General features: G+C 45.8%; 1 protein-coding gene across 2 annotated transcripts in view; it reads left to right on the top strand.

The window, feature by feature from the left end:
- The window catches only part of LOC105704113 (putative uncharacterized protein DDB_G0271982), a 287,296-nt gene extending 260,350 nt beyond the window's left edge, over nt 1-26,946 (top strand). For both annotated transcript variants that reach the window (XM_012433061.1, XM_012433062.1), the window contains exons 5-7: nt 7,810-8,170; nt 12,490-12,701; nt 26,126-26,946. In XM_012433061.1, coding sequence (XP_012288484.1) covers nt 7,810-8,170; nt 12,490-12,701; nt 26,126-26,298 — 746 coding nt within the window. In that variant the 3' untranslated portion in view covers nt 26,299-26,946. The remainder of the gene's footprint in view (nt 1-7,809; nt 8,171-12,489; nt 12,702-26,125) is intronic.
- The last annotated feature ends 570 nt before the right edge of the window (nt 26,947-27,516 follow it).

The raw sequence follows: 27,516 nt of genomic DNA, 5'->3' as shown, positions 1-27,516 counted from the left end.
TGTATCAAATGCATAGGAAAATTGTAAAATTTGGACCGCCTCCTAAAATATAGAAGAACCCGACATAAAGGACCATCTGGCCGAGAATAAAAGTATTATTACATACACACCTCCCTTAATTTAATTTCCGCGGTAATTTCTATGGGCGATCTTAATTTACGCCGTACCTTGTAAAAAATTGCATGCAAGTAAAAAATTCAAGAAGGGACATTTGGATGGAGATGGTTGGAGTCCTTCGAGGGGGAGGCTTGATGTTCTCTCGTGGCGAAGAATGGAGACTTTTTAAGAGAAATGATATTCTAGATGGCGAGCACTGCTAATTAATCGCTCCACACTTATTTTCCACGCCTTGTTAGCGGGAATTCCTCCGACACGTTTTTGGCTTCTACGGTTACGCAAACTCCCTAATGCTGTACCAATAAAAACGTCGAATCCCGGCCAGGCGAATTAAACGTCCCGGTCAATTGGCTAAGTAAGTAAGGATGAAAGTGCCCGGCTGGTGGACTGGATCGATATTTTAGTTGGTATATCGGCGCAGCTTAATGAACGGAAATATAGGCGGTTGCCAATGGGGACTTCTGTCTTTGGAGATAATGGCAACTGCTGTCCATTGCGGGACCGCTGCCTCGTTATTCCACCTGGAATTGCTTGCGATACCTTTGCCGCACATAGTCGCCAGAGCCCGCTATGATCGAGATACGAAACGTCCGTTTCGAGGTTAGAAAAAGTGCCTGATACTTTTCGCGACCTTGCGCGGAATTCCGCATTCGGGGGAATTCTCCGCAACGAGCTGAGACTCCAGTCGAGCGGTGCGATCGCAAATTCTTTGACTCTCTTTCTCCCTCTCTCGAATAAAAATTATTATCAAGCACGTGCAGTAAGTGTTACGAAATTGTGGCTGCAAGAAAAAATGAACAAAAGCTAATTTAAAAAATGTCTATGAGGGAATTTTTAAAAATTGAAATCTCATGGGTGTCATAAACGAAACTTCTACTTTTATCCCGGAGGCGACATTAAAAGGAGCTCTCGGCGTTTTTAAACAAACGCAGGGTAGAATGATAAATGGAATAGGTTTTGGTAAATGTAAGATTTCGAAAAGTGAGAACAGGGAGCTGGCAATTTTCTGGGGAATAATTTTGGGTTCTTTAGGGATCGCGCGAGTTAATTCCGCAGTCGTGGAGGCTCCCCTGCGGAATAATTCCCGCAGGCTGACCGCACATTAGGTGAGAACACGTAGCCCGATCGCACGAGCCATAAGTAAGGGCGGGTTTTTAATCTCGGCCAGGTTTCCACCGAAGGTGGGCACTATTTCCTCGAGCCGGGGCCCCAGGTCGCCGAGTTTGGCGAGGTCAACGCGCAAATCTCGCGGCCATGGGGTAAAATCCCGGTGAACACGTAACGCACTCGTGATGAATTATAAGGCTCGATAAGGTCGTGTGCGTTAATTTATTATCCTTGTAATGGGTACTTTTCCGACGGGCGGAAAAATCCCGGACGTCCCGAGGACCAGAGGTGGGAAGCTCTGGAGGGTTCTGCGGAAAAATCGGGATTTATTAGCCGAGTACTTGAAGATCTTGCTTACGCATACGCGTACTCGTAACACGCTGCAGGGTGCATCACTTCGCAAGCCGCATACAAGGGTCACGGATAAAGCGACGCTTTTCCATAAATCCGCCATGACGATAGCTCACGAGAGGTGACGTTTCCCCGGGAAAAGATCATCCCGAGGGATGAATCGCCGATCCGTCCTCGGGGAGGACGACCACGGCGGTTTTTCCGCTGCGATTCGCCTCGCGGACGATAAATCTCCTCCAGGTCGAGGTCGACCCTGACCATCCTTAATCGATGTTGCCGTGACCCAGGCGTCGTGCGAACGAGCAATTAGCACTTGGCACGATGGCCCGACCTATCGGTCTCTTCGGCATCCTCTTCAGGGTCTCTTTGAGAAGCTGGGCGTCCCGAAGGACAGCCTGAAGATCCTTGCTCCGATTTAACGGCAGTCCGCATTCATTGTTAAGTGGGGTTTAATGTCGCCTTGGGATCTCTTCAGGAACTCGGACAGCTTGAAGAACAACCTCAAGAATATCCTGTAGAGCCTCGGTTTCATTTATCGAAAATTGATATTCATTGTTAAGTGGAGTTTAATAACTCTTCCGAGAGAGCGGAATCGTTGATGGGAGGTATCCCATCACTCTTCGGGTTTGTCCAGGGTTTTGTCTCCATCCTAGCGACACCTTAACCACAGGGAGGAAGACATAATTCAAGGGAAGAGAACACTGGCTGATCGACTCGAAGCACGCGCTCGGTCTCCTCATCCACGCCTGGGGCTCGATGCAGGTGAACACGAAGAGCGACCAAGTCGCGGTGCAGTTGCAACGTCCTGCGCCTGCACAACCTGCATCTCGCCTGCACAACCGACCTACCCAACCGCCTCGGCTCGTCTATCACTCGAGGATAGATTTATCGAGCATCGGCACCTCCGCGAACCGCCCCACTTCGACAATTTATACACCTTCGCTACATTGAAATGGAGTCTCGTGCCAAGGAACACACGCGGCGTGTCCACCTTGAAGAAGTGACGCGCCCTGGAGAGCGCGAAATATCGAAGTCGAAAACTAACAAATATATTGTGAATTAACAATTATATTATGTACAAAGGGCGCTAAGGAGGCCATTTTTACCAGTGGAAACATTCAGGCAAACTTCGTGAAAATATTGATAAGCGGCGCGTCCACCTTCAAGAAGTGACGCGCCCTAGAGAACGGGAAATGTCGTGCTCAAGAAATATTAAAAAAATATTAACAAGAAAATATAAGGGGTAGTCAGTTAGGAAACGATGAAGAAGAGGTAGGAAGGGAAGGTGAATTCTTAAGCGCCCCACTTCTTTTGGATTCCCTTCGGCCAGGTGCAAGGATGCCATTAAAGAGAGGCACGCGTCCACTCCGGGAGGCTCCTCCTCCGGCGCGGACGTTTAGAGACAAGTGTAGCCAATTAGGGCCTTGGGCATTTAAAAAAAAAAGTATTGCCGCTCGTCAACTCGTAATCACCACTAAATAACTGGTGCCGAACGTGCGCCGACCGTTTCGCGGCGAGACCCTCGCGGACAGCGCCTGTCCCATTCACGCTTATCAGAGCAGGGCCGAGAGACCTTCCGGAGACCATCCGGATATCTCGAGAACCAGCGAATAATTTGCAGTACGTTATAGTATTAACAATTGGTCTATCTCCTTGTTAATTTTAGACAGAGTGAGATAATACAAACTAATTCCTCTCAAGATAAGCACCGCCCGAAAGAATAATGAAGCATAATCAATACCTGATAATCATCTTTATTTTGAGGTCTCACTTCCAGACTCTTTTTTATTTTTTTTATTTGTCCGGAGATTTTGATACAAGGTACGTTTGGAAATATGTTCTTCGATTAGGGTTGCGATTCGCGCATCAGGCCTGCCGTGGCGTCGTTGCAGCGAGTGCACCAGAGATGCATCTCGCTGCACCTGCGCAAGCGATTTCTTTTCCGAGCCTCGTTATCGACACGTCTTTGTCGATTTTTCCCCAAGATAAATTGGGCGCCGCGGATTTCGCGGTGGGTGATTTCTAACGTCGATCACTGCCGAGATCGCATCTCCCCCAGAGGCAACTCGCGAAGACGACGACGGCGACGACGACCTCTTGCTTTAAGGCATTCTTGACGCTCGCCAAGATAAATGTCGCTACGCGTCCCCACTAGATAAGAGAGTAGCGCATACCTTCGCGCAGGCATTTGCCGACTACCCTTCCCATTTTTAGCCTCTTCAGTCAAGATCGCCGGATTATCAAAAAGAATGGCCCGAGCGGCCTCTCCCGTCTGAAAGCAGACCTAACCTCAAAATGAGAAGGGAGGAAACAATATAGAAGGGAGGAAATAAAATGCCACAATGAAACAAACAATGACGAATAAAATCGATCAATTGGTCCAGATCTGATTTTTCCTACATCACGGAAAAAAGAAATAATGGCTCGAGCAGCGTTTTCAGCCTGCGGGCAGACCTAACCTCAAAATGAAAAGGGGGGAAATAATATAGAAGGGAGGGATTAAAACTGAAGCGGCTCGTCCTTTTTTGGGAGATTTACGGGATTCTTCCCGACTCTCCCGCTCGGGCAAGACTCTGAGTCCTTCGGGAAGATTTACAGGTGCTCCCTCCCTTCCCGAGCTCGCGCGCGTGCATACGTACACGCATTCCTGCTGCCAGCTCCGTTTCTGGAGTTATGACATTATATCGCACTTAGCGAAGATGCTATCTGGGATCCGGCAACACGACGAGCTGCCCGTCGACCATTAGTATCGATGTTCTCACGCCTTTGTAGCGTTACGATACGGGGGTTACATATTGTTGCGGTATCGCGCGCGCCCCCTTATCTTCTCGCCGCGATCGCGACTATAAATAATGATTTATTGAAAAATTGATCGCTCGATATTTCTCCGATCGGAGCGGAGCGAATTGCAAAGAGTCCAGGTCGAACCCTGCCGATAGCTGAAGGTCCTCGTCGTCTCGCTGATAAGTGATAAGGCACTCGAGTGCATCGAAAAAGTGCATTTTCGAGGAGGCAAATCCATCCTGCAGAGTTGGCTCTCGTTTACCTTGTATTTCCAAACGACTTCAAAAAAAGGAGGTTTTCAATTCGACCCGAATATATTTTTTATTTATTTTTTTGACGTACATTCCCGCATAATTTTCCCCGAGTTATCCGATTTAAATGATTATTTTTTTTCTCTTACAGAGGGTACTTTCGAGGTAGTCTCAAGTCGGCTTTTTTTATTACAAAGTTTCCTTCTCACTCCATTCGGGAATTCATACGCATCTCGAAATGATCCTGAAGACGATCTCGAAGACGACCCTGAAAACGATCCCGAAGAGTCAGTTTTTACCCAGCCCCGTCTTGTCCTTCTCCTTCTCCTCTTGGGAGAGAACCTGAAGAACACAAAAATCACTGCCGCCTAATCTTGACGAGTGTCTTATTTGTATCTCCGGCGCGCGCACTTTCACCCGGGACTAATTGCCTCTTTGTCGATTATCGCGCACGTGCGCAACGCTTAATTGCAACGCCGTCGCGGTAATGCGGCGCTTGACAAAGAGATAATTATTCGCTTGAAATGCGCATAATCCACGGGACGACTCTTCTTGCCAGGGTGGCGGGCTCCAGTCTTCCTTCCAGGGGAGATTTAATTTAATTTAATTACGACAAGTACTCGACGCGAGTCGAAGACGAGCATCAGGCTCGGTTGTCCAAAAACGCGTCACGGTACCATCTCGAGGATCTGGAAGCAGACCTTGAAGATCATCTCGAAGAGGATCTTGAAGAGCACCTCGAAAACGGCCCGCCGACCCGAATTTCGTGTTTCCAGGGAAAGGTTTTCTCGGAGGGCCTAAATTTCGTAATTACGTCGCTCGTTTAACGAGTCCCACGAACGCTGGGTGACAGCCGAGCGCCATAACGCCACCATAACCATTAAAAAGATCTAATGGCACCGGTCCTTCAGGTCGATGGACCTCTCCTCGATTTCCCGGCATTCTCTCTCTCACCTGGGCCCGATGTTAACCCCGGGAATTACCTATAATGGCGCATAGGTACCGCGATTTGCCTTCTTATTCGCGCGTACGGACCCAATCGACGTCGACGCGCGTAAAGAGACCTCGGCGGGGGCGAGGGTAATTGATAATGTTAAACGCCGGGGTTAATTCCTCGATTTATGGGCGGAATGTATCGTGGATTTTTCGAATTCGCCAAATTGAGGGATAATCGGGCTACATTAATGCTCCTTGACGGAGGAGGGTTTGTGGTTAGGTACCTAGGTACTTGGGTCGTGGCTAATCGGAGGCGGGACGAGGATGGTTGGTAAATGCCGAGGAAGCTGTCAAAACCGGTCAATCTTCCGTTCGGATTTCAAGCTCGTTTGGTTTTACGTCCGGCATAAAATCCTGCACTCGGTCCCACGGTATCCCTTTAAGTGATTCTTGTACTTGGCGCGAGACGCAGCCGAGTTTCTCGACTCCTGAACTCTTGAGTGTCGGCTGATGAATATAGCTCGAATTTTCACCCACTTTTTTTTGTCTTTTTTCAGCACTTTTTTTAAGGGGATGTGTAAATGACATCTAAGGGAGTAATTGTTCATGACACTTTTCTCCGAACTGGGTGTACGGAATCGTTTCAAACTTTACAACATGAATATGGAGGCTATAAGGAAGGTTCCTCCGCCCATGAAATATCAATTTCTAAGGAAAATTATAAAAATGCCCCTAGACAAATTGTTTAAAAATTGAAATTTCATGGGGGTCAAGACCTTCCTAATGGCCTCCATATTTGTACGGTGGAGTTTCAAACGATTCGGTACACCCAGCTCGGAGAAAAGTTTCATAAACGAGACCACTTCGACGCCACTTTCACATCGCCTTAACGCGAGCATTCAATTTACAGGAATTCCCACAAATCTCTAGCATAGCTCACCCTGTACAAGATGGATCTCTTCGTCGCTAGAAAGAGCGATAAGATCCCAAGTCTTAATTCCCGTGGGAATTTATGACACCCGTGCTCCGGCCTGCGCATACCGAATATTTCCTCGACATAAATACAAAACCGAAGCGATTTAATTAATCTCCGTAATTGTCAGGGACTCTTTCCCTCGGTTAATTTCCATCGCCATAAGAAATGCAACCCCCTCATATTTCTGAAAAGTTAAATCCTAATATGTCCGACGCCATTGCTCGCATTTTCTTACAACGGATGACAATAATTAACCATTTTTTATGCCCAATCCGATTCCCTGGTAAATCGGCCGCGGAATGGACGTTACGTATGTCGACATTCCGGGAATTCTCAGAGTCGAGGTATCGGCTCTCATGCAAGTTTAATTAGTATCCGTAACGTCGGGGGTATTTAACGTGGTCGTCGCTTTTGCGAGCCGCCGCGGCAAGAAGTCGCGGAGGAGACGTGCATGAATCTCGCGCCGAGCATTTACAATATTCATAAGCGTTAGAAAATACCGGCTCGCCTCGAGTCTTGTAGGACGATCGTGACATGTTTCCCTGCATAGTCGTCCTCGAGCAGATATATCGTCCCCGGATGATTTGTGGAAACGTCCACGGTCTACGCCGGGCACGACGTCCCGATATATCCCTAATATACGTGCGCTTCCCGGGTCTTCTCGAGAAGGGAAGAGTGTGACCCGACGCCGAGATCTCCATTATATTTTTATCCAACATAATTTCAGCTCACCGTCGAAATTTATTCCGCGATATAACGCATTAATCTCATCAGCCTATTTCCATATCTCTATTACACATCTCATGAATAATTGGAGATTATCGTGAATTTTCATTTCGGGATAAATTATCAACGCATTAAGGGGACGTGAAAGTGGCATCGATCGATCATGAAATTTTTCTCTCTGAACTGGGCGTACCGAATATTGACAAACTTTACAACGTGAATATGGAATATCATTTTTTAGGAAGAATTAAAGAAATGTTCATAAGCAAACTTTTTTCTCAATTGAAATTTCTAGGGTTTCGGCACCTTCCTTGCAGCCTCCAGATTCACGTTGTAAAGTTTGAAAGGATTTGATGCACCCAATTCGGGGAAAAGTTTCACAAACGAGGCCTCTTTGACTAGAGAGAGAAGGGCTTCACATCGCCTTAATATTAGGAATTTATTTCATGATATTTTATCCGTGATATTCCTCGTGTATAATATTGATAGATAATTTTGTTCATTGTATGTGAGGTTTGATTTGGGCATGAAATTAATTTTGGGAATGTCTTTTGTCTCCAGTATCTCCACCGCTGCCGCCAACTCGAGATGTCGCGAGGGAGCGAGAGCAGGAGCGAGACAGAGACCGGAACCGGGAGCATCGGGACCATCGGGAGCATCGGGAACATCGGGAGCATCGGGACCACCGGGAACACCGGGAACACCGCGAGAGGGAGCGGCTCCAGGAGCGCGAGTCCAGCGCGAGGGAGCGGGACCGAGAGCTGCGGGTCCGCGAGAGAGAAAGGGAGAGGGAGCGACAACGGGAACGGGAGAGGGACAGGGAGAGAGAGGTATCGGTTTGCGTGATGGAGCCACCTGATCCTGTATTCGTCTCCTCGTCGGCGGCGCTTCTTGCTCTGCAGAGGATAAAGGAAGCTTCTTTGTAAGTACCCGAGTAATCCACTTTTATCATCGGCAACAATTAAAACGGATGAGAATTCATGTGAGATTAATTAGACAAAAAAACGAACAAATATAAAAGAAGCAGCCGATTTTTCTAAAACGAGCTTTACCGAAAAACAGGTCTACTGTGAGATAGTTATCACCTGACTGTTTTCGATAGTACGCTTCTTGATCTGCACGGACTAATGAACCCCCTTGTAAGTACCCGACTATTCTGCGCTGATTCTCGACAATAAAAAAATATTGAAATTCGCACGAAATAACTTCTGAAAATCCCTCCAAGGAGTAAGAAATAGCTGAGTTTCTGAGATACGGAAAACTTCATCTACCGTGAAAGACAGCTGCCATCTAGAAGTCTTTGAAAATGCACCCCACTCTCCTCTCGTTATCTCACAACAAGGATAAAAAAAAATTGAAAAATTCGTATATCAATTTTTAATGATTCTCTCGATAAAGTTTCCTCGATCGCCTGTTGGATCGGTAGAATTGCATCTTGCCGAGATGAATTTTCTGCCCAGGGTCTCGTCTTAGACAAAGGTGCTCGCAGCATCTCCTCCCCTCTCGCGGGAGTTTTCTGAAGGAGGAGCTCTTGAATCGTCGCTCTTGTCTCATGCCGGCCGTCGCGGTAAGCGCCTTAAGGCCGTTAGATGCAAGCTGCCAGGAATAGTTATACTTTTGGTGGGATATAAATTTCGCCGGTGCTTGTAGACGCGGTACCCGAACCGAGCTCGTGTCGGTGCCCGTGTCTATACACACATACTCTCGTGTCAGCGCCCCCTGCAGAGGATGCGCGTCCGAGCGGTACTTTACGACAAATACTCGCCGGTCGCTTCTTTACGTATCTATCAGATCTCGTATCCCCACGGCCTCCACGATCCTGGTTCTCAAGAATAATTCCTTGACATTATTTCTTAAACGCGTAAAAATTAGCCCCGATGCCAGCCCCCGCGAACTGTTGGATATAATGCAAGCCGATCAGGTATTGATACCTAAGCAGTACCTACCCATGCATTCACATCCTCCTATGATTTAACAAAATGCTTCGCATTTTCGCAGTTTCACATTTTCGCATTTTCGCATTTTCGCAGTTTCACATTTTCGCATTTTCACATTTTCACATTTTCGCATTTTCACATTTTCGCATTTTCACATTTTCACATTTTCACATTTTCACATTTTCACATTTTCACATTTTCACATTTTCACATTTTCACATTTTCACATTTTCACATTTTCGCATTTCACATTTTCCGAATCGTTTCAAACTTTACAATGTGAGTATGGAGGCTATAGTGAAGGTCCGACACCCATGAAATTTCATGTTTCGTATAAAAAATTGAAAATACCTATAAATAAATTGAAAAGATAAAATTTGAAATTTCATGGGGGAAGGACCTTCCTTAAGGCTTCGACATTCACGTGGTAAATGATTCGAACCGGTAAGCTCAGTTTGGAAGTTTCATAAACGAGTGATCCCTCAGATGCCACTTTCACAATCCCTTAAGGCGTGCATGTAGAAGACTTCAGTCTTAAGGTCCGAAATAGAGCTACAATCCTAATTCTACAGATGTCCTTTACATCTATTTTAAAACCCATTTAAGGCCTTCGAATGTAGGTTTCAAGTAGAGTAAAATGTTGGCTCTACCGTGAATATGTATGCCACTGATTTCTTTTCTCTCCGAGGTATCTCGTGTTTCCATCGCATTTTGCTGGAGTTTAAGGTGAAGGAAACGCAGCCCTTGGCGGTCTCGGAGAGCAAATCCGCTACCCGGCAATACCGGATACATATATACGGCAGAAATGAACACAGGGATGAGGGAGCTGCACTCGGCGTTCGCGCGTAATTCCACCTGAGGCTCGCATTACCAGTTCGACGCGGACACCGAACCTGGAGACGCGTTGCATTATCCTCAAGGAAGCGGATTTATGCCGGTCTAAACACTGCTTCCACTTAGTTTACGATACGCCACGTGCGAATGTCCTGTGTCTTGATAAAATACGACTCGCGCGGGAAAACAGCTATTTCCAACGTATTATTTCGCCAGCCCGAGGAGCTCGTCTTCAACCGTGTGAACAAGTTGAACATCCCGAAAGAAAGGACTTCCAAAGAGATGACAAGACTTTCGGGAATCCGCGAGGCCCTTATCAATGAGAACCTTCCGCAAAAAGAAATTGAAATGACCACTTTTCACGGATTTTCCATGAAGTATGGTTCCAGAAATTGTCGAATAAAATTGCAGAGCGTCAATTATTGATTTTCTTTTTTATTTTCAAGCCTAGCAAGAGCAAAACCTTATCAACAATGCTGTCCTTTTTTTCCCGTGCAGCGGTTGCAGTCAGGCGACGTCGCCGATTTCTTTGTTTCCCTCTGAAGGAACTGCGCAACCATCGCGGCGTTTCTAAGCAATTAGAATTAAAACCGGTAATCTGAAGAGTCGAGAAAATGAAGTCCAGGGTCCTGGACAGAATGGCGGATATTTAAACGGAGAAGCTGCGCAAAATGGGGCGGTCTCCGCCCATTGTTGCGGAGCGCCTTGTGGGTTGTGCCAGCGCTTAAATTTCTATGATTTACGAGAAATGATTCTTCGATGGCTTTTACTGCCTGGGAGCTTTCGTTGGAAGCTCCTCGCTACTCTCCCGGGATTTTCTTGGCGATCGCGAGATCGACAGCTAGAGTTTTGTTATCTCGCCTCTCGTATCGGTGATAACTCATCCTCGCCTTCACCCTTGTATCTTTGTCAGATCGAAGAAGCACAATTTTTCCAGATTTTTTTTTTTTTCATCTTATCAAGGATCTTTCCTATCCTTTTAATAATTTATTTACGAGGAGCACGATTTTCCTCGTACATCCCACGTGGAAATATTTTCTGCGTTGACGAGATCGTGTAAACAAATCGGGGTCCGTATATACAGTTTGATAAAAAATTAATTGACACTAAATTAATTTCCTACTATTACATACAAATTATTCATCAAACAGGTGCAATCATGGTTTTTGCAGCCGCTTCTTAATGAGCTGAATGGGGCTGAAATTTCTGTAATTATTTTGCAAAATAAATCCTGGTGGGAATATAGGATTTAGAGGTAGGTCAGGACTCATACCTCACTTTAAGCGTTAAATGATGTCCTTTAGCCATTTGAAAATTTCAGATAAATTACGTATTTCATACTAAAAGATGTATCAATATAAACTTAAGTCGGGACTAGTGCGACTCTAAGAGCCAGGAACGTCGCGAAATTTTTGCACACGGATTCAGGGACAAGTCAATCTCCCCTCTTCCTCAGGGTCCGAGCATGAAGACGTAGGTATGCGCGATATTCCCGCGTTGGTACCCGCTCGAATGGCCGGACTTTTTGCCGGAAGGCTCGTCATAACGCATCCTACAAGACGTCCGTACATGAATCGCATTCGCTGGACGGCTCGCAAAAAGGCGAGCGGCCATCGGCGATCGGCGATCTCCGGTACGACTGGCAGGTCGGATCATGACGGCAATCGAGCCTCGGTGTGACTGCAATGACTGCACTCCCTGAAGGATATATTGCACCGACGACGTGTCTTCGCTGATCGATCTCCTCGGCCGAGATCTCGCCGGCCGCGCGATAGCCGCTCCCGTTATCGCTCCTCGTTTCTTGCGGGCCAGCTTCCGACTTCTGGATCCACGATCGGATCTCGGGATCGCGAGGACGGAAAAAAGATCGAGACGATTCAGGGAATCCTTCTTGCCCTCGAGGATTTACCCTGATATCGTCCCGAGGGGATCTCCGGATCGATCGCTTCGAGATCACCCTGAGTGCTCCCGTGACGATCTTCGATCTCCCCCACGAGCAAGAAAGCATATAATTCAGTGATTAAGGGACTGATTACGAGGGGGGTGATTTTCTTCCCCCTATCTGGAGTCTTCCATAGGCAACTCGCATCAGGAGCTTTCGGTCTTCCAGAAGAGAAGAAGAAAATATTCATATTTTACGGACCCCGTTGACGATTGGAATTTCACAATTTCCCGGGAAGATGAAACGTGTAATTCGTTAGGGGTGGTTTTCTTCTTTTCTGATTTTTCAGAGTTTTTCAAAAGTTATCCGCTTTGGGAAAATCGTCGAACTTCCCGAGGAGGATAGGAAATATAATTCAGGGTTTATATCATTATTTCGGAAGGGGATGATTTTTTTATAACTTTTAGAGTCTCTCACAAGCGACCCACGTCGGCCGCTGGAATTTTCTCTCTTCCGAGGAAGATGAAAAATATTTTTTTGTAGTGAAGTAATTTTTTATAAAGGGGATGATATGTTTTGTTTTTCCAGAGTCTTTCACAAGCGACCCACGTTGGCGGCAGGAATCGGGATCGGGGCCAGGGGCAACGGGGGCGTCGCCGGGAACGGGGGCAACCTGGGGGTGGACGGCGAATGCGGGGACGCCTTGAAGAGGCGCAAGGTCCACCGATGCGACGTGGCCGGGTGCGACAAGGTGTACACGAAGAGCTCTCACCTGAAGGCCCACAAGAGGACCCACACCGGTAAGTCGTGCCCCCTCCTCGAGTCGTTCCCTTTGTAGGTTACAACCTCGACGTGGAGCCTCCTAAGGGTCGTAAGGCGGCCACCTTACGACCCGAAGGTACGAAGTACCCTCGCCGACCCTGAAGGGGGGAAAGAAACCGATGACTAATAAACCGACGTCGCTAACGACTGCTCAGGTGTTTATACCTCTGATACGCGCCGATATGCCGTTTTAATGCGGATTCCCATCTCCAGGGTTTCACTTCGTATTTCGCCGATTTTACGGGTCCCTCCTGCGATTAATACACCGTCGGCATGCAAACCCGCGACCGACATGCGTATCTTTTGGAGAAGCCTCGAGACCCCTTTTAAAAAAGTGCATCTGAACTGCATTCACGTGGCACCTCCACGGAGAAAAAAGATTCATTGAACCAGAGATATCGTTTCTTAATTCAAAGTATAATTATTTGTGTATAATTATTGCGCCCGAGGGGGAGATTATTACTTTTACGAGGCGACGTTGGTTTATTGTTTCTCGAAACCGCATCGAGAAGAAGGATCTCGCTAAAAAAGGAACTAATTACCGGTGCATTTGCCACGCGTGGGTTTGGGCCCCCTACTTGTCGTTTAGCTCGTTCGGGAATAAATGGCGAAGAGGAAATCACTTTTGTCCGCCTCGGCGCATATTGGCGTCATTAAAGCGATTTTCCCACGGCAAGTCATCGGCGCGTCATTACCGAATACACGGCGCGGTTCTCATGGAAAATGCATGCACCCCGAAGGGGGGCTCGACTCGATGGCTAATTGTGCAGCCGTCTCGACTTCTCGATCTTGCCGTCATCCGAACTGCATAGCTAATCTCGGCTCGGCTCGGAATCGATCAACTTAAACGGAAAGACGAAACGCCGCTAATGTCGTAATTAATCTATCACGACTGAGAAATCTCGAGTTCACGAGTCTTGTTGGTCCATCGAGCACTGAGCGATGCATCCGAATTATCTCTTGACCGGTTAATGGTTTTCGACACGAATTGAAAATGAAGACTCTCCATTATTTCGGATTGTTTCGGATTATTTCACATTATTTCACATTGTTTCACATTATTTCACATTATTTCACGGTATTTCCGATTATCCGTGATGTTGCCTCAACGGGGACGGTTTCACTCGCAGAAAAAGTACTCACAGTCACGGCGAGAAATTCTATCTGTTACCCTGTGAAAAAGAAATTCAAGGAACCAGGAAAATATTTCTCTGGATAGTACCAAAGAATAATTATTTGGCTATGGTAGAATCAGTTGTCACAATTACGAAGAAACGCTGCGTCGAATTAACTCGATTTTATCTGAGTCGAATAATTATTCTTTCAACTGACAAAGTACGTCTTTGGCACTTTCGAAGAAATATCGTCCAGGCTGAATGAACATTTTCTTTTCAGTGTACGACAAACATGAACACCTGAAATATTGCCAGAAGTGGAAATTAATTTTTTCCCGAAAAAATCCCGCCTCAAATTTTGAAGCTTTTTTTTTTTTAACAAAGAGGACTAATGGTCACATCTACGTTCGGTATGATTGCAAACATTTTTTTTCGTGGATGCAATTATTCCTGCAGTAAGCGGAAAAATTTATCAAGAATATTGTCCCTTGCTAGAAGTGCAAATTAATTTTTTTTTTTCCGTGCAGGTGTGCAAGCGGAATCGGGAGTAGAGTCGAAAGAAAAGTGGAGAAAAATCCGACTTTGTATTTTGAGAGCCCATGGGGAGAAACTTGCTCTCGTGACCCCGGGTTTCGACACGAGGTCGGTAACTCTTGACTCGCGGAGAGAACCTAGAGAATTTCCGGTAGAGGTGATCGTGAAACGGCGCCACCGTCGGGAGGAGCCGTGGAGGGGAGGGTGTGGTCGTGGGAACCAGGATCCTTGGTCCTGCGCCCGGGATGCACCGGGGTGCACCGGGATGCACCGGCGTCGAGGTGCTCAATCGATGCTGCCCGTGACCCTGACTCCTGGGTCTTCCTCCCTGATCTTCATCCTCGATCAGGAACCTCCGATCCCCGGGCTGTGGGTACCGAGTTGCTCCCATAGATGCCCTCGTGTGGGAATATGAGGATAATTAAATTAGAACGGTTAAATTTGCCTGTGACTTTAAAAGTGGTTTAAGGTGTTACGAAAGTGTCATATGTATATATACCCTGAGAAAAAAATGTCCTCGAATGAAAGAAATATTTTGTTCAATAGTATCAAAGGAATATCTTGTTAATTCAAACAATCATTTCCCTCAAACAAAACTCAAATAAATTGCATGCTTACAAATTTTCTTCCGAATTGTGGTAACTTATTTGAGCCAAATCCGTTGAATTAAAAATATATTTCTCTGGTTCAATTAATTTTGTTTTTTTCCGATGTATATATCAGAACATCCAGATATATTTAGAAAACTTATCTTCAAACTGGGTGCACCTAATCGTTGGGAACTTCAGCACGTGATTATGGAGGCCTCGAGGAAGATCGTGGAGCTCGTGAAATTTGATTTTTGATAAAAAAAAATCATTTATTTATATATCTCAGACTAGAACCAAGAGTACATGGTAGGTGAAATTATTAATTTCCCTACATCCTTCTGTCCTAACATTTAATAAATATTATTAGCGGTCTTTAATGGTTAAGTCGGAGTAAAAGATAGGAACGAAGAGTACCGAATGGAAGACGCGTTCCCGAAATTTTGCATATGCAATTCCGTGGTGCAACGACAGCCTGGAAATTCCTGAAGCTCGGTGCATGCTCACGGTCGTTATTGCTCGCAGTTTTACGAAATCGTGAGTCGCAAAGGCCAGAGTAAAGCACTCCCTCCTGGCATTGTGGTTGGCGCGGAAATAATTGTTTCTGCGATTGTTACCGTAGGTAACCGGGCTCCGATCTATCATTCTAACGCCGAGCATTATCCGGATTTCTTCCCGGGGAGGGTGCTCCGTCTTTTTCCCACCTTTCTCTCCCCGACAGAGCCGCGATGTGGGAAATGCCAATTCATTGATTACCGTAATCTCTCCGTTTCTGCTCCGGTAAATTGTGGCCGCTCTACGTGTCGTACGACTTGTCCCGCCGGCGCGGAATTGATTTCGCTCGAGGAAGATCGATGCCCGGTGTAAGCGAGCCCACCGCCAACGAGAGACCCGAGGGCCTGGATTTTGCAAGTGAATACTTCATCTTCGGAAATGCCAACCCGGTGCCAAAGTGATGGATGACGAGCTCCAGTCATTCCCCAGAGCGAGGGAGAAATTTTCGGAAAAATCCTGACAGCTCAAAAATCCACGGCCTCCAGAAATTCGCGTAGAGCCGCGAAGCGTCTCGATAGCTCGTCATCGGGAATTTTTATTTATTTTATTCATTAGCAACATATATAATTACTTTTTTTCCTGGAGATCGCGAGTCGTCGCGATAGCTCGTCGTCCGGAATTTTTATCTTTCGTGTTCATTAGCATTTTAAATGATTTATTTTTAATTTCTTGAAATTTCACCTCCTGGGATGGAGACGTCGAGATCGGAGGTCGGTGTCAAAATCGCGACGCGGCTTCGGTTCTCATGAGCTCCCGCCATAATTTGTACCGTATTTGCATAGACCGTGTAACAAGTATTATAATGCCCACGGGGCAGCAGCCATTCGCTGCTGGTTAGCAGCATCCAAGATGCACGATGCGCACCGACACGGAGAGTACTCTGCACCGGGAGGGATAGTAAGCGATAGTTGCGCGATTAACCGTTGTCAGAGGTACTTCATCTGTAGGCCGTGCACGTTCGGTACCTCATGGTCTCATCTTCGTCGACCTCTTATCTGCGGCACCGCGGAAGAAATGTCATATTCCGTTCCCAAGACCGAGCCCCGGGTTGCGGTACTTCCTCGCCGGTGCTAACGCAAGGAAATCGCTCTTCGATTTTAAATCCCCTTAAAAATGAGCCCCTTAAAAGGAAATTCCCTTTTAAAGGGACCCATACAACAGCCTGAAATAAAAAATTTCCTCACCCAGTTAGGAGAAAAGTTACATAAACGAATAGATCCTCAGATGCCAGATTCAGACCCCCTCAAAAGAATTGTGGAAATTCGATGTATGCGTTTAAATGTAAATTTTCCACTCCTGTACACCTACATAAAGTTCAGATTCATTTCTAATTTAATTAATGGCTAATGCAAAACATTCCTCTGGAATTAAAAATGTGGAGTCTCGACCGGTCGATTTTCATTCGAGGGGCTATTCACTTGGAAGTCAGTGATAACGATTTGCATCTTTGAGAGCCGATTGCCTTTGATTTCATATGACAGATAACAATGCGATTTAGTAACAAGTAACGTTCAGACTTAAAATTGTGATAGTGATTTCCAACGATTTCGAGTGATTTTTTCTGGCAATTTCCAGCCGATTTCCACATGACTTCAAGTTTTAAAATGAATGATATCCTGGGTGAATGGCCCCTCGTTTTAATGTTGAATTTTAATTCGTGCATAAATTGTTATTAATTTCGGTTAACGGCGAATGAGAAACTCTGCATGTGCAGTCTGAGACGAGAGAGATTGGAGAGGCTCTCGGATAACTTAGCGTGATCTATGATAGACAGGGGGAGGTTTGGTGAAATCTCGTGTATTAATTATGGCGAAGTGGCCGGGGCATAGGCGGATTCCGTGATATCGAAAACATGCCAATGGTAGGCCCCCTCGCCGAGTATATCGTGTCATGACAAACCGCAGCATCCCTTACAAGACTCATCATTAACCGTGCACTTATACGCCATTGAAGGCTACCGCGGGATTATTCCTTCCTGGGTTAAGGGTTCCCTGCAACTGCAAATTCCACCGAATGTACCCTGCGTGATGAAGTCGTATACGGGTCTAACATTACAATGTACATGAAGAGTCATTTCACCCTAGGCTTACATTTTGCGATATACAACGTTGTCGACACACTTGTTAGTCCTCCTCGTGCGAGCTAGAAGATGCCCACGGGGGATAGGAATTATTTGCAGCCAATGGAAATTGCGAAAATTGAAAACACTTGAATTACCGACCCCTCTGGGTGCCTGGACATATATGTATTTACGGTACACTGCTTGCAAAACAATTTTACAAGCGCACAAAAATTGGGATACATTTTTCCTGGATTTATTTATCCCGCTCCGAAAGTGATGCCGACTTTTTCCGCAAGTTATGCATCTCGTGATTATGGAAGTCCTAATGAAGTCCTTGAAATTTCATATTATTCCCTGCACTCAGTCTGGAGAAAGATTTTATAAATATCTTGACATTTTGGTATGTATATGTGACGCTTTCATAACACCTTAAGTATCCAACTCTCACCGAGATAAATCGATATTTATGCACTGGTTAGAACGATCCGCTACTTCCTTAAAAGGATCGAATACCGGCCAAATTTCTCCGCGAAATTGGAGCAATTTACCGAGGCAATTACTCCACATCGAATAATTCCATTTTGAACCGGAAGCTCTCACCGGAGTCGATTCTCATAACCGGGTAACACGATTAAAGCCAATGTGAGTGGCCGCGAGTGGAAAGAAAATGTTCCCAGAGTCTTTTCAGGTCTACTTAAAGTCTTCTCTCCGATCTCCAAAGATCACGCCGATTGCTGGCCCAATTTAAAATACGCTTCAACGAAAAGCCGATCGCTCGGAAATCAGTAAAACTGATTTCCTTCCTTGAGAATCGATTGCCTTGAATTTCTACGATAGACAGCAATATCATTCGGTAACAAGTGACGATCGTTCTTAAAATTGTGACTATCTTTCGGTAATTTGCATTGATTTCCACGTGATTTCTTGCATTAAAATCCACGTTCGTTTGATTAAAATGAGGGAACGACCGAAAACTGTAAGATCAAGACCAAGACCGACTTTGCTCATCGCGAGAGTTGATTCTCGGGATTCTCACGAGTCGGGTAACGAAATCGTTTTATAATTAAGAACCGCGTTGGAAGCTCTGATACCGGCACTCATTGAGCGCATGAAAGTGTAATTTTTCACACGTCCAGCTGACGAGTCTACTCGAGGGTGATGACTGGCCGTTTCACCGGCAGCAGGAAGTGACGAGATGATTGTCGAGACTCGGATTCTCGAGTGTGATGTCCAGACTTTTCTCGAGGAGGGTCAGAGGTCATAGGCAGGATCGGTGAGACCGTTTCGGTATTTAGATCGCGAGCGATCGAGGGCTCGCCTTTGTAGATCGCAACATGGCTGGAATCAAGACCGTGTCATTACGGGCAGGTCTGAGTGCCCCGCCGACTCTATGGCCAAAAAAGGACTTAACGAGAAGGCTAGGCCTCTAATTAATCCAAAGGCCATTGCGGATGGAAATAATCGAAGTTACTCCGGCGAGACCCTACGGCCTATCGACGCTTCACTCGCAGGATATGATCCTTTCTAACTTCCATATCCAGCCTGGAAAACTATTTTAGGAAAAGCCGACATCCATCCAGGATCGATGCCCTAGAGCCAAGAGTGAAAATTCGAAAAAATCGCCCTACGAATCTGCTGAAGCCGAATTATTTTTTACCGCTCTTCAGGGTTAAGAATTCACCGTTTTCTAGCGGATTTAAAAAAAGGCCTATTTTCACCCAGGACCCAGAAAGGACGGTGCCCTGTAAAGTGATGAGAATGTGAACCTAAGAAATGTCTCTCCTACGAATCTACTGAAACCGAATTTTTTTCCCAGTATTTAGGAACGCAGATTTTCTGGAACCCCGTAAAACGGCGTTTACACCTTAATCCCAATCCTCGAGGAAGCCGAAGAAAAAAACGAGAGGTTGGCGGGGTTATTAAACGGTCGAATGAGCGCGGTGGAAATTACAAGGTCTTGAAGACGTTGATCCCGAGTGGGTCTCGTGCGTTCACCAATTACTATGTTTCCTGGTAGCCTCTAGTATTCTGGTCTGTTATGGGAGTCGGCTAGACGGGATTTGGCCATAAAGTCCCCCGAAACTAGCCCGATTGCCCGAAGAGGCGAGTCTTTCTCACGGGATCGAGCCTTGAACACCCTGACGAATCTTGGGCGTGACCCGGCATTGAACTCACCGTGCTCACGCATATCCGCGCACCCGCTAATCAAGTTCAACTTAAGACGTTAATTCGAGCCATTATCCGAACGAGGCACTAAAGCGGTCCTCGTAAACGGACGGACGGATCTCCGAATGCCAAAGCCGAGCCCTCGTTAACTCATTCTCAGTGAGTTCTCGTTAAATGTGAATTTCGCCCTCGTTTACTTTGAGCCTCGGCACGTCTCGCGTAATGAGAGGCGAAGTCGTAATATTGCCTCCGCGTCCTGGCATTACTATCGATCGGTTTCCGACTGATTTTTTGCCGAGCCGCCGCGCTTTTTACAGGGACGCCTCTCATTTGCCCCTCTTCCACGGTGCCACTTCGTCGACAGTTTCAATTGTTTCTTCCACGTTCTTCAATCATCGCCGATGACGCGGTGCACTCTCTTCTGGCCGCCCTTTCATTCGTTTTAAATTGCAAATCGACCCGGCGATCGGTGTCCTCAAATCTAGGATCTCCATACGCGATCCAGAGATTAGGCGGCGTCATTACGCCAAGTACAGCGACGAGCCTCTGAATAGCGAGGGATAATTATCCTATGAATTATTCTCGTGCGAATGAAAAATATCCATTTTTCCATGTTCTCCAACTTCTAGTATTCATTAGTCGATCCGAATGCTCGTCATGCTCATACAAGTAATTAGAGTCGATAAAAAAATCATCTTGAAAATTAATTATAACATATTATATTGTATTAAATTAAAATAATGTGTTCTCAATTTTTCACCTACTGAAATTTATTATTCGATACAAATTATCGGCTCACGTCATACTTCCCATCAAGCAATTAAAAAAACGTGGCAAAGCGACGCCCGATCGTGGCGTAACCGCAAAACCCTGACCCGTAAAAAATATATTATCAAAATGCATTAATAACGTTCGAGTCGATTAGTTAGTGCCTCACTCCCGACTCTCCCGTGTGCTTCTGTTGCGCGGCCCATATATCGTGGCTCTCGTAAATGGACTAATTACTCACAATTACGCAATTCCCCCGGTGAGTTCCTTCCCCGTCATTAGTTTATATTCTCTCTCTTACATAATATTAATCGGCGTTCGACGTGGTGCACGTATCCGTGATCGATCCGCGGTTTTTCTCTTCCTTCGATCCTTCGCTCGCCTTAACGAAACCGCTCTCAAAACGGACGAATTAATTTCCCCCCCGACGTTTTCCGCGATGCAAGGTTCCGATTGCACTTCAACGGCACTTACTAGTACCGTATTATTGGTAGTGTTGCTATCAAAAGTTGCTGATAAAATTCCTACGAACAAACTCTTCCTTCGATCCTTCGCTCGCCTTAACGAAACCGCTCTCAAAACGGACGAATTAATTTCCCCCCCGACGTTTTCCGCGATGCAAGGTTCCGATTGCACTTCAACAGCACTTACTAGTACCGTATTATTGGTAGTGTTGCCATAAAAAGTTGCTGGTAAAATTCCTACGAAGAAGTATCACTTAAGTTGTGCAAGCTCAAGGGTTGAAATTTCGAGTCGAGGTGCACTCGCGAAAGTGCTTTTCGAGTCGCTAGGATACAGAGGACTCGAAGAGGTTTTGCGATGTGCACCAGGACGTGCATACAATAGAAGAGCGATGGTCAGTTCCGAGATCGTCTTCGGTGCAGTTTGCGTCAAGCATCCTCGGATGTCGGAGAGAGGCCGCGTCCATGATAAGGGAACGCGTCCGAGAACTGACGCAACGCCCGTAGATCCTGCGGCACAATGGCGCAAGATAGTCGCTTCTACCAATAATTGGGTGTGAAGTGACGTTGACTCGACGTCCTGATGATATCGGGGTTACACCTCGAAGGCCTCTTCGTCTCCCTCTCTCCCTGCCTTGAAGAGCCGCAGCCTTGGGCGCGACTCTTCACCCGGACGAGCCTCTTCTCCCTGAACCCGCGCTGTGATTACGTCAAATTTCATTTTTCTTTCTTCTTCATCTCACTTTTTACGCTTATTCGTAAACATCCATGAAATACCTACATTGAATAGAATTGGAATTTTTCCACCGTGTTATTCCCCCCGATGAACATTTCTAAACATACCTAGACACGAACGGATAATAAACGCTTCATCGAAGGGTGATTTTTTTTTGTATACTTGAATCAGCTGACAAGTAATTACCATTAATATTCCGATTTTTTTCATTATTTAGGCTTCAAGTAATTTTTCGGAATTTTGCCCTTGTTAATCGAGAAAGTGCATCTCCGGGTAGGAGTGAATATGAGCGGAATAAATCGCATCCGCGGCACTAAAGTAGATTAATGTTTTTTTTTTTCTTACAATTAGCAAAATTGGAAAAGTAAATCTTGCAAATATTTCTTTAATTTTTTAATCGTCTACCCTCCGGGGAATTTTTCTAAATGCTGCACCTTCCCTTGCCTAGTCCTCGAGGTGCATCTCCGGGTAGGAGTGAACCTCAGCGGAGTGAATCGTGTCCGCGGTAACGAAACACAAGAGGAACGTTCGATCGCTGCGAGGACGATTTAATCTCGATCGACCTTCCAGTAATGGGTACGAAGGAACGAACGAGATTTATTGTGGTCTCTCGTAGGAGACGGTGTTTATTGCGCCGCTATAAAGAGGCATTAGGCGAACGCTAGAGCTCGGATGCGTAAATCACCTCGCATTCGACTGGGAATCGCGTAAACCGGCGCGCGTTCCGCTCCGGCTGCTTTCGCCGGGCGATTCGCGTAATGCGATTCGCGAGCGAGCGAAAACGGGCCGGGGATTTTTTCGGATCGCGAACGCCATGTCGGGACGTCATCGGTGACACCTGTTGGGCCCTGAGACGTCGTGCCCGTGGTGTTCCAGATCGGTATCGACGCTATTTACATTCCTGCTCCATATCGAGGGAAATGATCTTCCACTTGTTCCAGAGCCGCCGCTCGATACTCATTCTCCGGCCTCGCACCGCTCCGATCGGCTCCGAACCGCTTCGGACGACTTGGAACTAATACGAGGGGGCCGCGAGGAATAGCAAGTGCCACGCGTAGGGAAATAATTCCAAATCACGTTATAAACATAAAAGGTTATTCTGAAACAAACTGAATGCCATTGGATAAAGCAGTAAGGATAAAATGTTCCTTTGGGGTAGTTGGAATTTTATTCGTTTATTTTTATTTTTTTCTAAAGGGAGATTCCCTATGAACCGCTTCGGATGATTTGGAACTAATACGAGGGGATTACAAGGAATAGCAAGTGCCACGCGTATGAAAATAATTCCAAGATGTAATAAAAGCATACAAAGTTATTCTAAAATAGACTGTGCTCCTTAGTCATTGAATAGAGCAATAAGGATAAAATGTTCCTTTGGAGTAGATACAAATTTATTCCCTACTTTTTTTTTTTTTTTTTTTTTCTAAAGGGAGACTTCCTGCGGTTACATTGATGTTCGATGCATTTGCTACTATTTCTGGACTCGGTATAATTATTACCACGGCAAGAGCTAGACTTTATCGGCAATGGTACATGGTAGAAGAGTGCAAGTGTCGTTTTTCACGTGGAGCCGCAGTCCGGACTGGTTTCTCCGTTTTATTGATAGGGCTCACCTTCGAGCCCGCTCTGAAAAATCGATCGCGGGACGCGCGATAAATCCTAGATGAAATTTCATTACTTTATGGCCTTCATTTGTTGCATGCCCCACGGTATCCTCTGATGGATGCTGCGCCGCTTCGCGGTCTGCGCGGTTTGATTGAAAATTGCGGGATAAATCACGCCTGACGGAGGGACTCGTTAGAAACCTCCCGTAAACTCGAGGAAGACCTAAACGTTCTTTAGGACTTCATTCCACCGTTGAAGGAACATATAAAAGCGGTATTAATATGGAAATAATTTTTATAGAGACAATAATATAATACAGAATGGTTTCGAACTGTACAACATGAATATGGAGACTATAAGGAAAGTCCCGACGCTCGTGAAATTTAATTGTTTTGTAAGAAATTTTGAAAAGACCATAAACAAAATTTTACGGGCATCGGGACCTTCCTTGTAGCCTCCATATTCAGGTTGTAAAATTTCGAGCGATAAAAGTTTCACAAACGAGACCTCTTTGACGCCACTTTCGTATCACCTTAAAGGAGGGTTAAAATATCGAATCGGGAGGCGAGAATAGAATAATCGGCACCCCGAGAAAGTGTTGATATACGAGGTGCTCTTTGAAATTACAGTTTTGCCCGCGCCTGGCGATTACATAATTATGATTAGCGCTTTCTTGCACGCATGTAACGTCCGAAGCTCGCGCCGCGGCGGAAGGAGGGAAAGAAGCCGCGAATGAAGTCATTAGACCGTCATTACCGTTTATTCAATTAATAAGAGCCTCAAGGGCTTATCATCGAATCCCGGATAATGTGCGCGATTGTTGCGCCAGGCTCGGACAAACGTTAATTCATCTTCCTGGCAAATCGCCGGACGCCATCTTAATTAGGAATAGACGAAACGGCGTCGCTCGAAAATTCAGCTGCAGGCCTCGCCGTATCATAATGAGATGCGGACCGATGACAAGATAAGTGGAAGGAATTGCCTCGGTATGCTGTAACCATTTGTTCGGCCACCAATTATCCCCGGAGCCCGAAGGAGAAATCTCGAGAGACATTTTAGCCGGGCTCGTCATTTAGCCGGGACGTGAGGACGTTTAATGGAATCTGTCGTTGCGCAATCGCGAATCCCGTAATGCACACGGAACACGGTAATCCGAGGTGCAACGCGCTCTTTAGCGCATTACCTAGAACACGGTACATTAAACCGCCTAACTATCGGTGCGTCCTTCGAGGAAGCACTTCTGAGCGAATTTCTCGGCTTTACTGCCGACGTCCGCCGATCGCCAGAGTGCATCTGGAGCGATGCAGCGAGTGCATTTGAATATGAGTTTCATTATTTTCTTTTTTTTTTTTTAATGTCATAATTTTTGTTAAAAGGCCGATCGCCAGAGTGCATCTGGAGCGATGCAGCGAGTGCATTTGAATATGAGTTTCATTACTTTCTTTTTTTTTTAATGTCATAATTTTGATTAAAAAGCCAATCGCCAGAGTGCATCTGAAACGATGCAACGAATGCATCCATCGTGTCGGTCGAATTGCATTTTATTCTTTTTATAGAAAACGCGACATTTTCGGTTAATGATCACTTCTGAGCGAATTTCTCTGCTCTATCATCGAGGTTCTGTAGATCATGCGATGCACTTTCCATGCAACGAGTGCATTTATGGAGGCGCTCTCATCTGGCCTTCTATTTTCAGACGGGACGCGAGAATTTTGGCTAAATAAGGATAATTGCTCGAGTGATCGAGGCGGATTATAATTGTAGGTTGATTTGCAAGTTAAAAATGAAGGCGACTGGGTATGCCCCGGTTTATGCGATCTCGGTGTCCCTTAGGGGAAGCTGCGAGTCGTACTCGCGGTAAGCGCCTAAGAAGGCAACGGTAACTACGCATAAAACACACTGCCCCGGGAGTGCAATGCCGGTTTTTACGGCGAGTCTGAATCCGGTGTTTAGGATCGACATTGCTCTATATTTTATGGCGTCTCTGGAACTGTCACTTTTTGCTGGTATAGTTACCGCGCAATGGTGGCGCGTAAGAACTCCCGATGTCGGCATTGTAAAACCCAGTAGGTCTCACCAGTCGCAGCCATGGTGGTCTCGTCGAATCGGGTTTTCGAGAAGGCCGGTTCGTCGGCATATAATTGGAGGCTGGAGACATAAACAGAAAATCCCCGAGACCCCATAAGACATCTTCCTCACACTTACCCCTTGCCTTATAACGCCTCGAGTACCTCGTGAAACACACCTCCGCGTCGAAAAATTCGAAATTCAGAAAATTCAGGAAATCAACCCTTGTGCATTCCCCAATTTTCACATCATCCCTGCCATGGGATTCCCTAGAACCCACGGTGATAAAATGTCAAAATAGTAGTACTGCCGCAAATTTATTTACGCGATTAATATTTAGGTATTTAAACACATGAAAAAGTAGGATCCATGGGATCAATCGTTCATGATACTTCTCTCTGAATAAGATGTATCGAATCCTTTCAAACTTTACAACGTGAATGTGGAGGATATAAGGAGCGTCCTGCCGCTCATGGAATTTCATTCTTTATAAAAGGAGAATATTTGAAATGCCTATAAACAAATTTCGAAGGAATTGAAATTTTATTTCACCTTCCTCATAGCATCCATGTTCAGGTTGTAAAGTTTGAAACAATTCGGTACACCTAATTCGGAGGAAAGTCTCATAAACGAGACCTCTTTGACGCCACTTACATGTTCTCTTAAGACGTGGACATAATCTGGTTTTTCTTGGTGTTTAAAAATGTCCGGTGACTAAATGTTGGACTTTTTTTTTTCTGTTTCAGGCGAAAAACCGTACCAGTGCACGTGGGAGGGATGCACGTGGAAATTCGCCCGATCGGACGAGCTGACGCGGCATTATCGCAAGCACACGGGGCAAAAGCCGTTCAAGTGCCATCTCTGCCAGAGATCCTTTTCGCGAAGCGATCACCTGTCTCTCCACATGAAACGGCACTGACGAGCCAGCTCGAAAGCCCGCAGAGATCCTAGACGAGATGACGATTACACTCGGGACCTGAAGAACCCCGCCTCGGCAGAACGAAGCCGGCCATCTTGGAGGCGCTTCGAATCGGACGAGGAGGGGAAATAGGAAAAAAAAACACGTTCACTAGATTTAGAGTTTAACGAAAAAGCGCGTATCATTCGACCATAGAGGATCCGTCAATGCTGTGTTCGCATCGAGAGGTGCACGCGAGATCGAGTTGCGAGACGAGAGCTCCGTGGATGACGAATTTATATCCTTGCTAAATCATTTCCTCCTGTATCTGTTTATTTTCCCAGGACATGGGGAAGTCCATCCTGCCTTAATCTACTCGAAAATCCGGGAAAATGATGTCCTGTCCTTATTTAAAAAAAAAAATGAAACAACGATGCACAAGCCATGCAGCAATCTGCAGCATCGACGACGCGACGGCATTTTTTCCTTTTTTGAGCGCATCGGCGATTTAGAAAATTAAAACAAGAGGAACTACCTTTTTGGGGACTTTCTTATCGGAATAAGAAGTCGAAAACGGAGCTCTGGAATTTTCAGCGGCCGGTGGGAAATGTTAAGGGGATGTGAATGCGACGTTAGGAGACGTTTATGAAGCTTTTCTCCGAACTGGGTTTACCGAATCGTTTGAAAATTTACAATGTGAATATCGAGGCTATAAGGGAGGTCCTAACACCCGTGAAATTTCAATTTTTTGAAAATTTGTTTATAGATATTTTTAATGCTGTTTATAAAAAAAAAAAAACTTCATAGGTGTTAAGACCTTCCTTATAGTTTTAATATCTATGTTGTAAAGTTTGAAACGATTCGGTACGCCCAGTTGGGGAAAAAGTTTCGTGAAGAAGATTAACTCTTAAAATGCCACTTTCACACCCCCTTGAAGGGAAAATCGAATTTTTTGGGCAGTTGGAAATGGATCAGCGGGTTTTTCTCCACTGCCCGGTATAGAGAAATGATTAATTTTCATGTGATATAACGAGAGGTCGAGGTGTCTCTTCGTCGGCGAATTCTTTTTCGAAATTTCGTTCACTCGTGACCGCCCAAGGCTGATTACTTTATCCGAGCTGGTGCACGGATTTCGAAACGAGGGATCGAAAGGATCGTTCTGGTTTCCCAGCGATCCCAGATACACTTTCGAAAGCGGTTCTCGATCATTTCCTTCCTATATTTATGAGACAGCATTGA

This window comes from Orussus abietinus, unplaced genomic scaffold (assembly GCF_000612105.2).
Source record: "Orussus abietinus isolate OABI.00-Male unplaced genomic scaffold, Oabi_2.0 scaffold7, whole genome shotgun sequence".
Lineage (NCBI taxonomy): Eukaryota > Metazoa > Arthropoda > Insecta > Hymenoptera > Orussidae > Orussus > Orussus abietinus.
The sequence above is the reverse complement of the archived record's forward strand: the minus strand, read 5'-3'. Positions and strand labels throughout refer to the sequence as shown.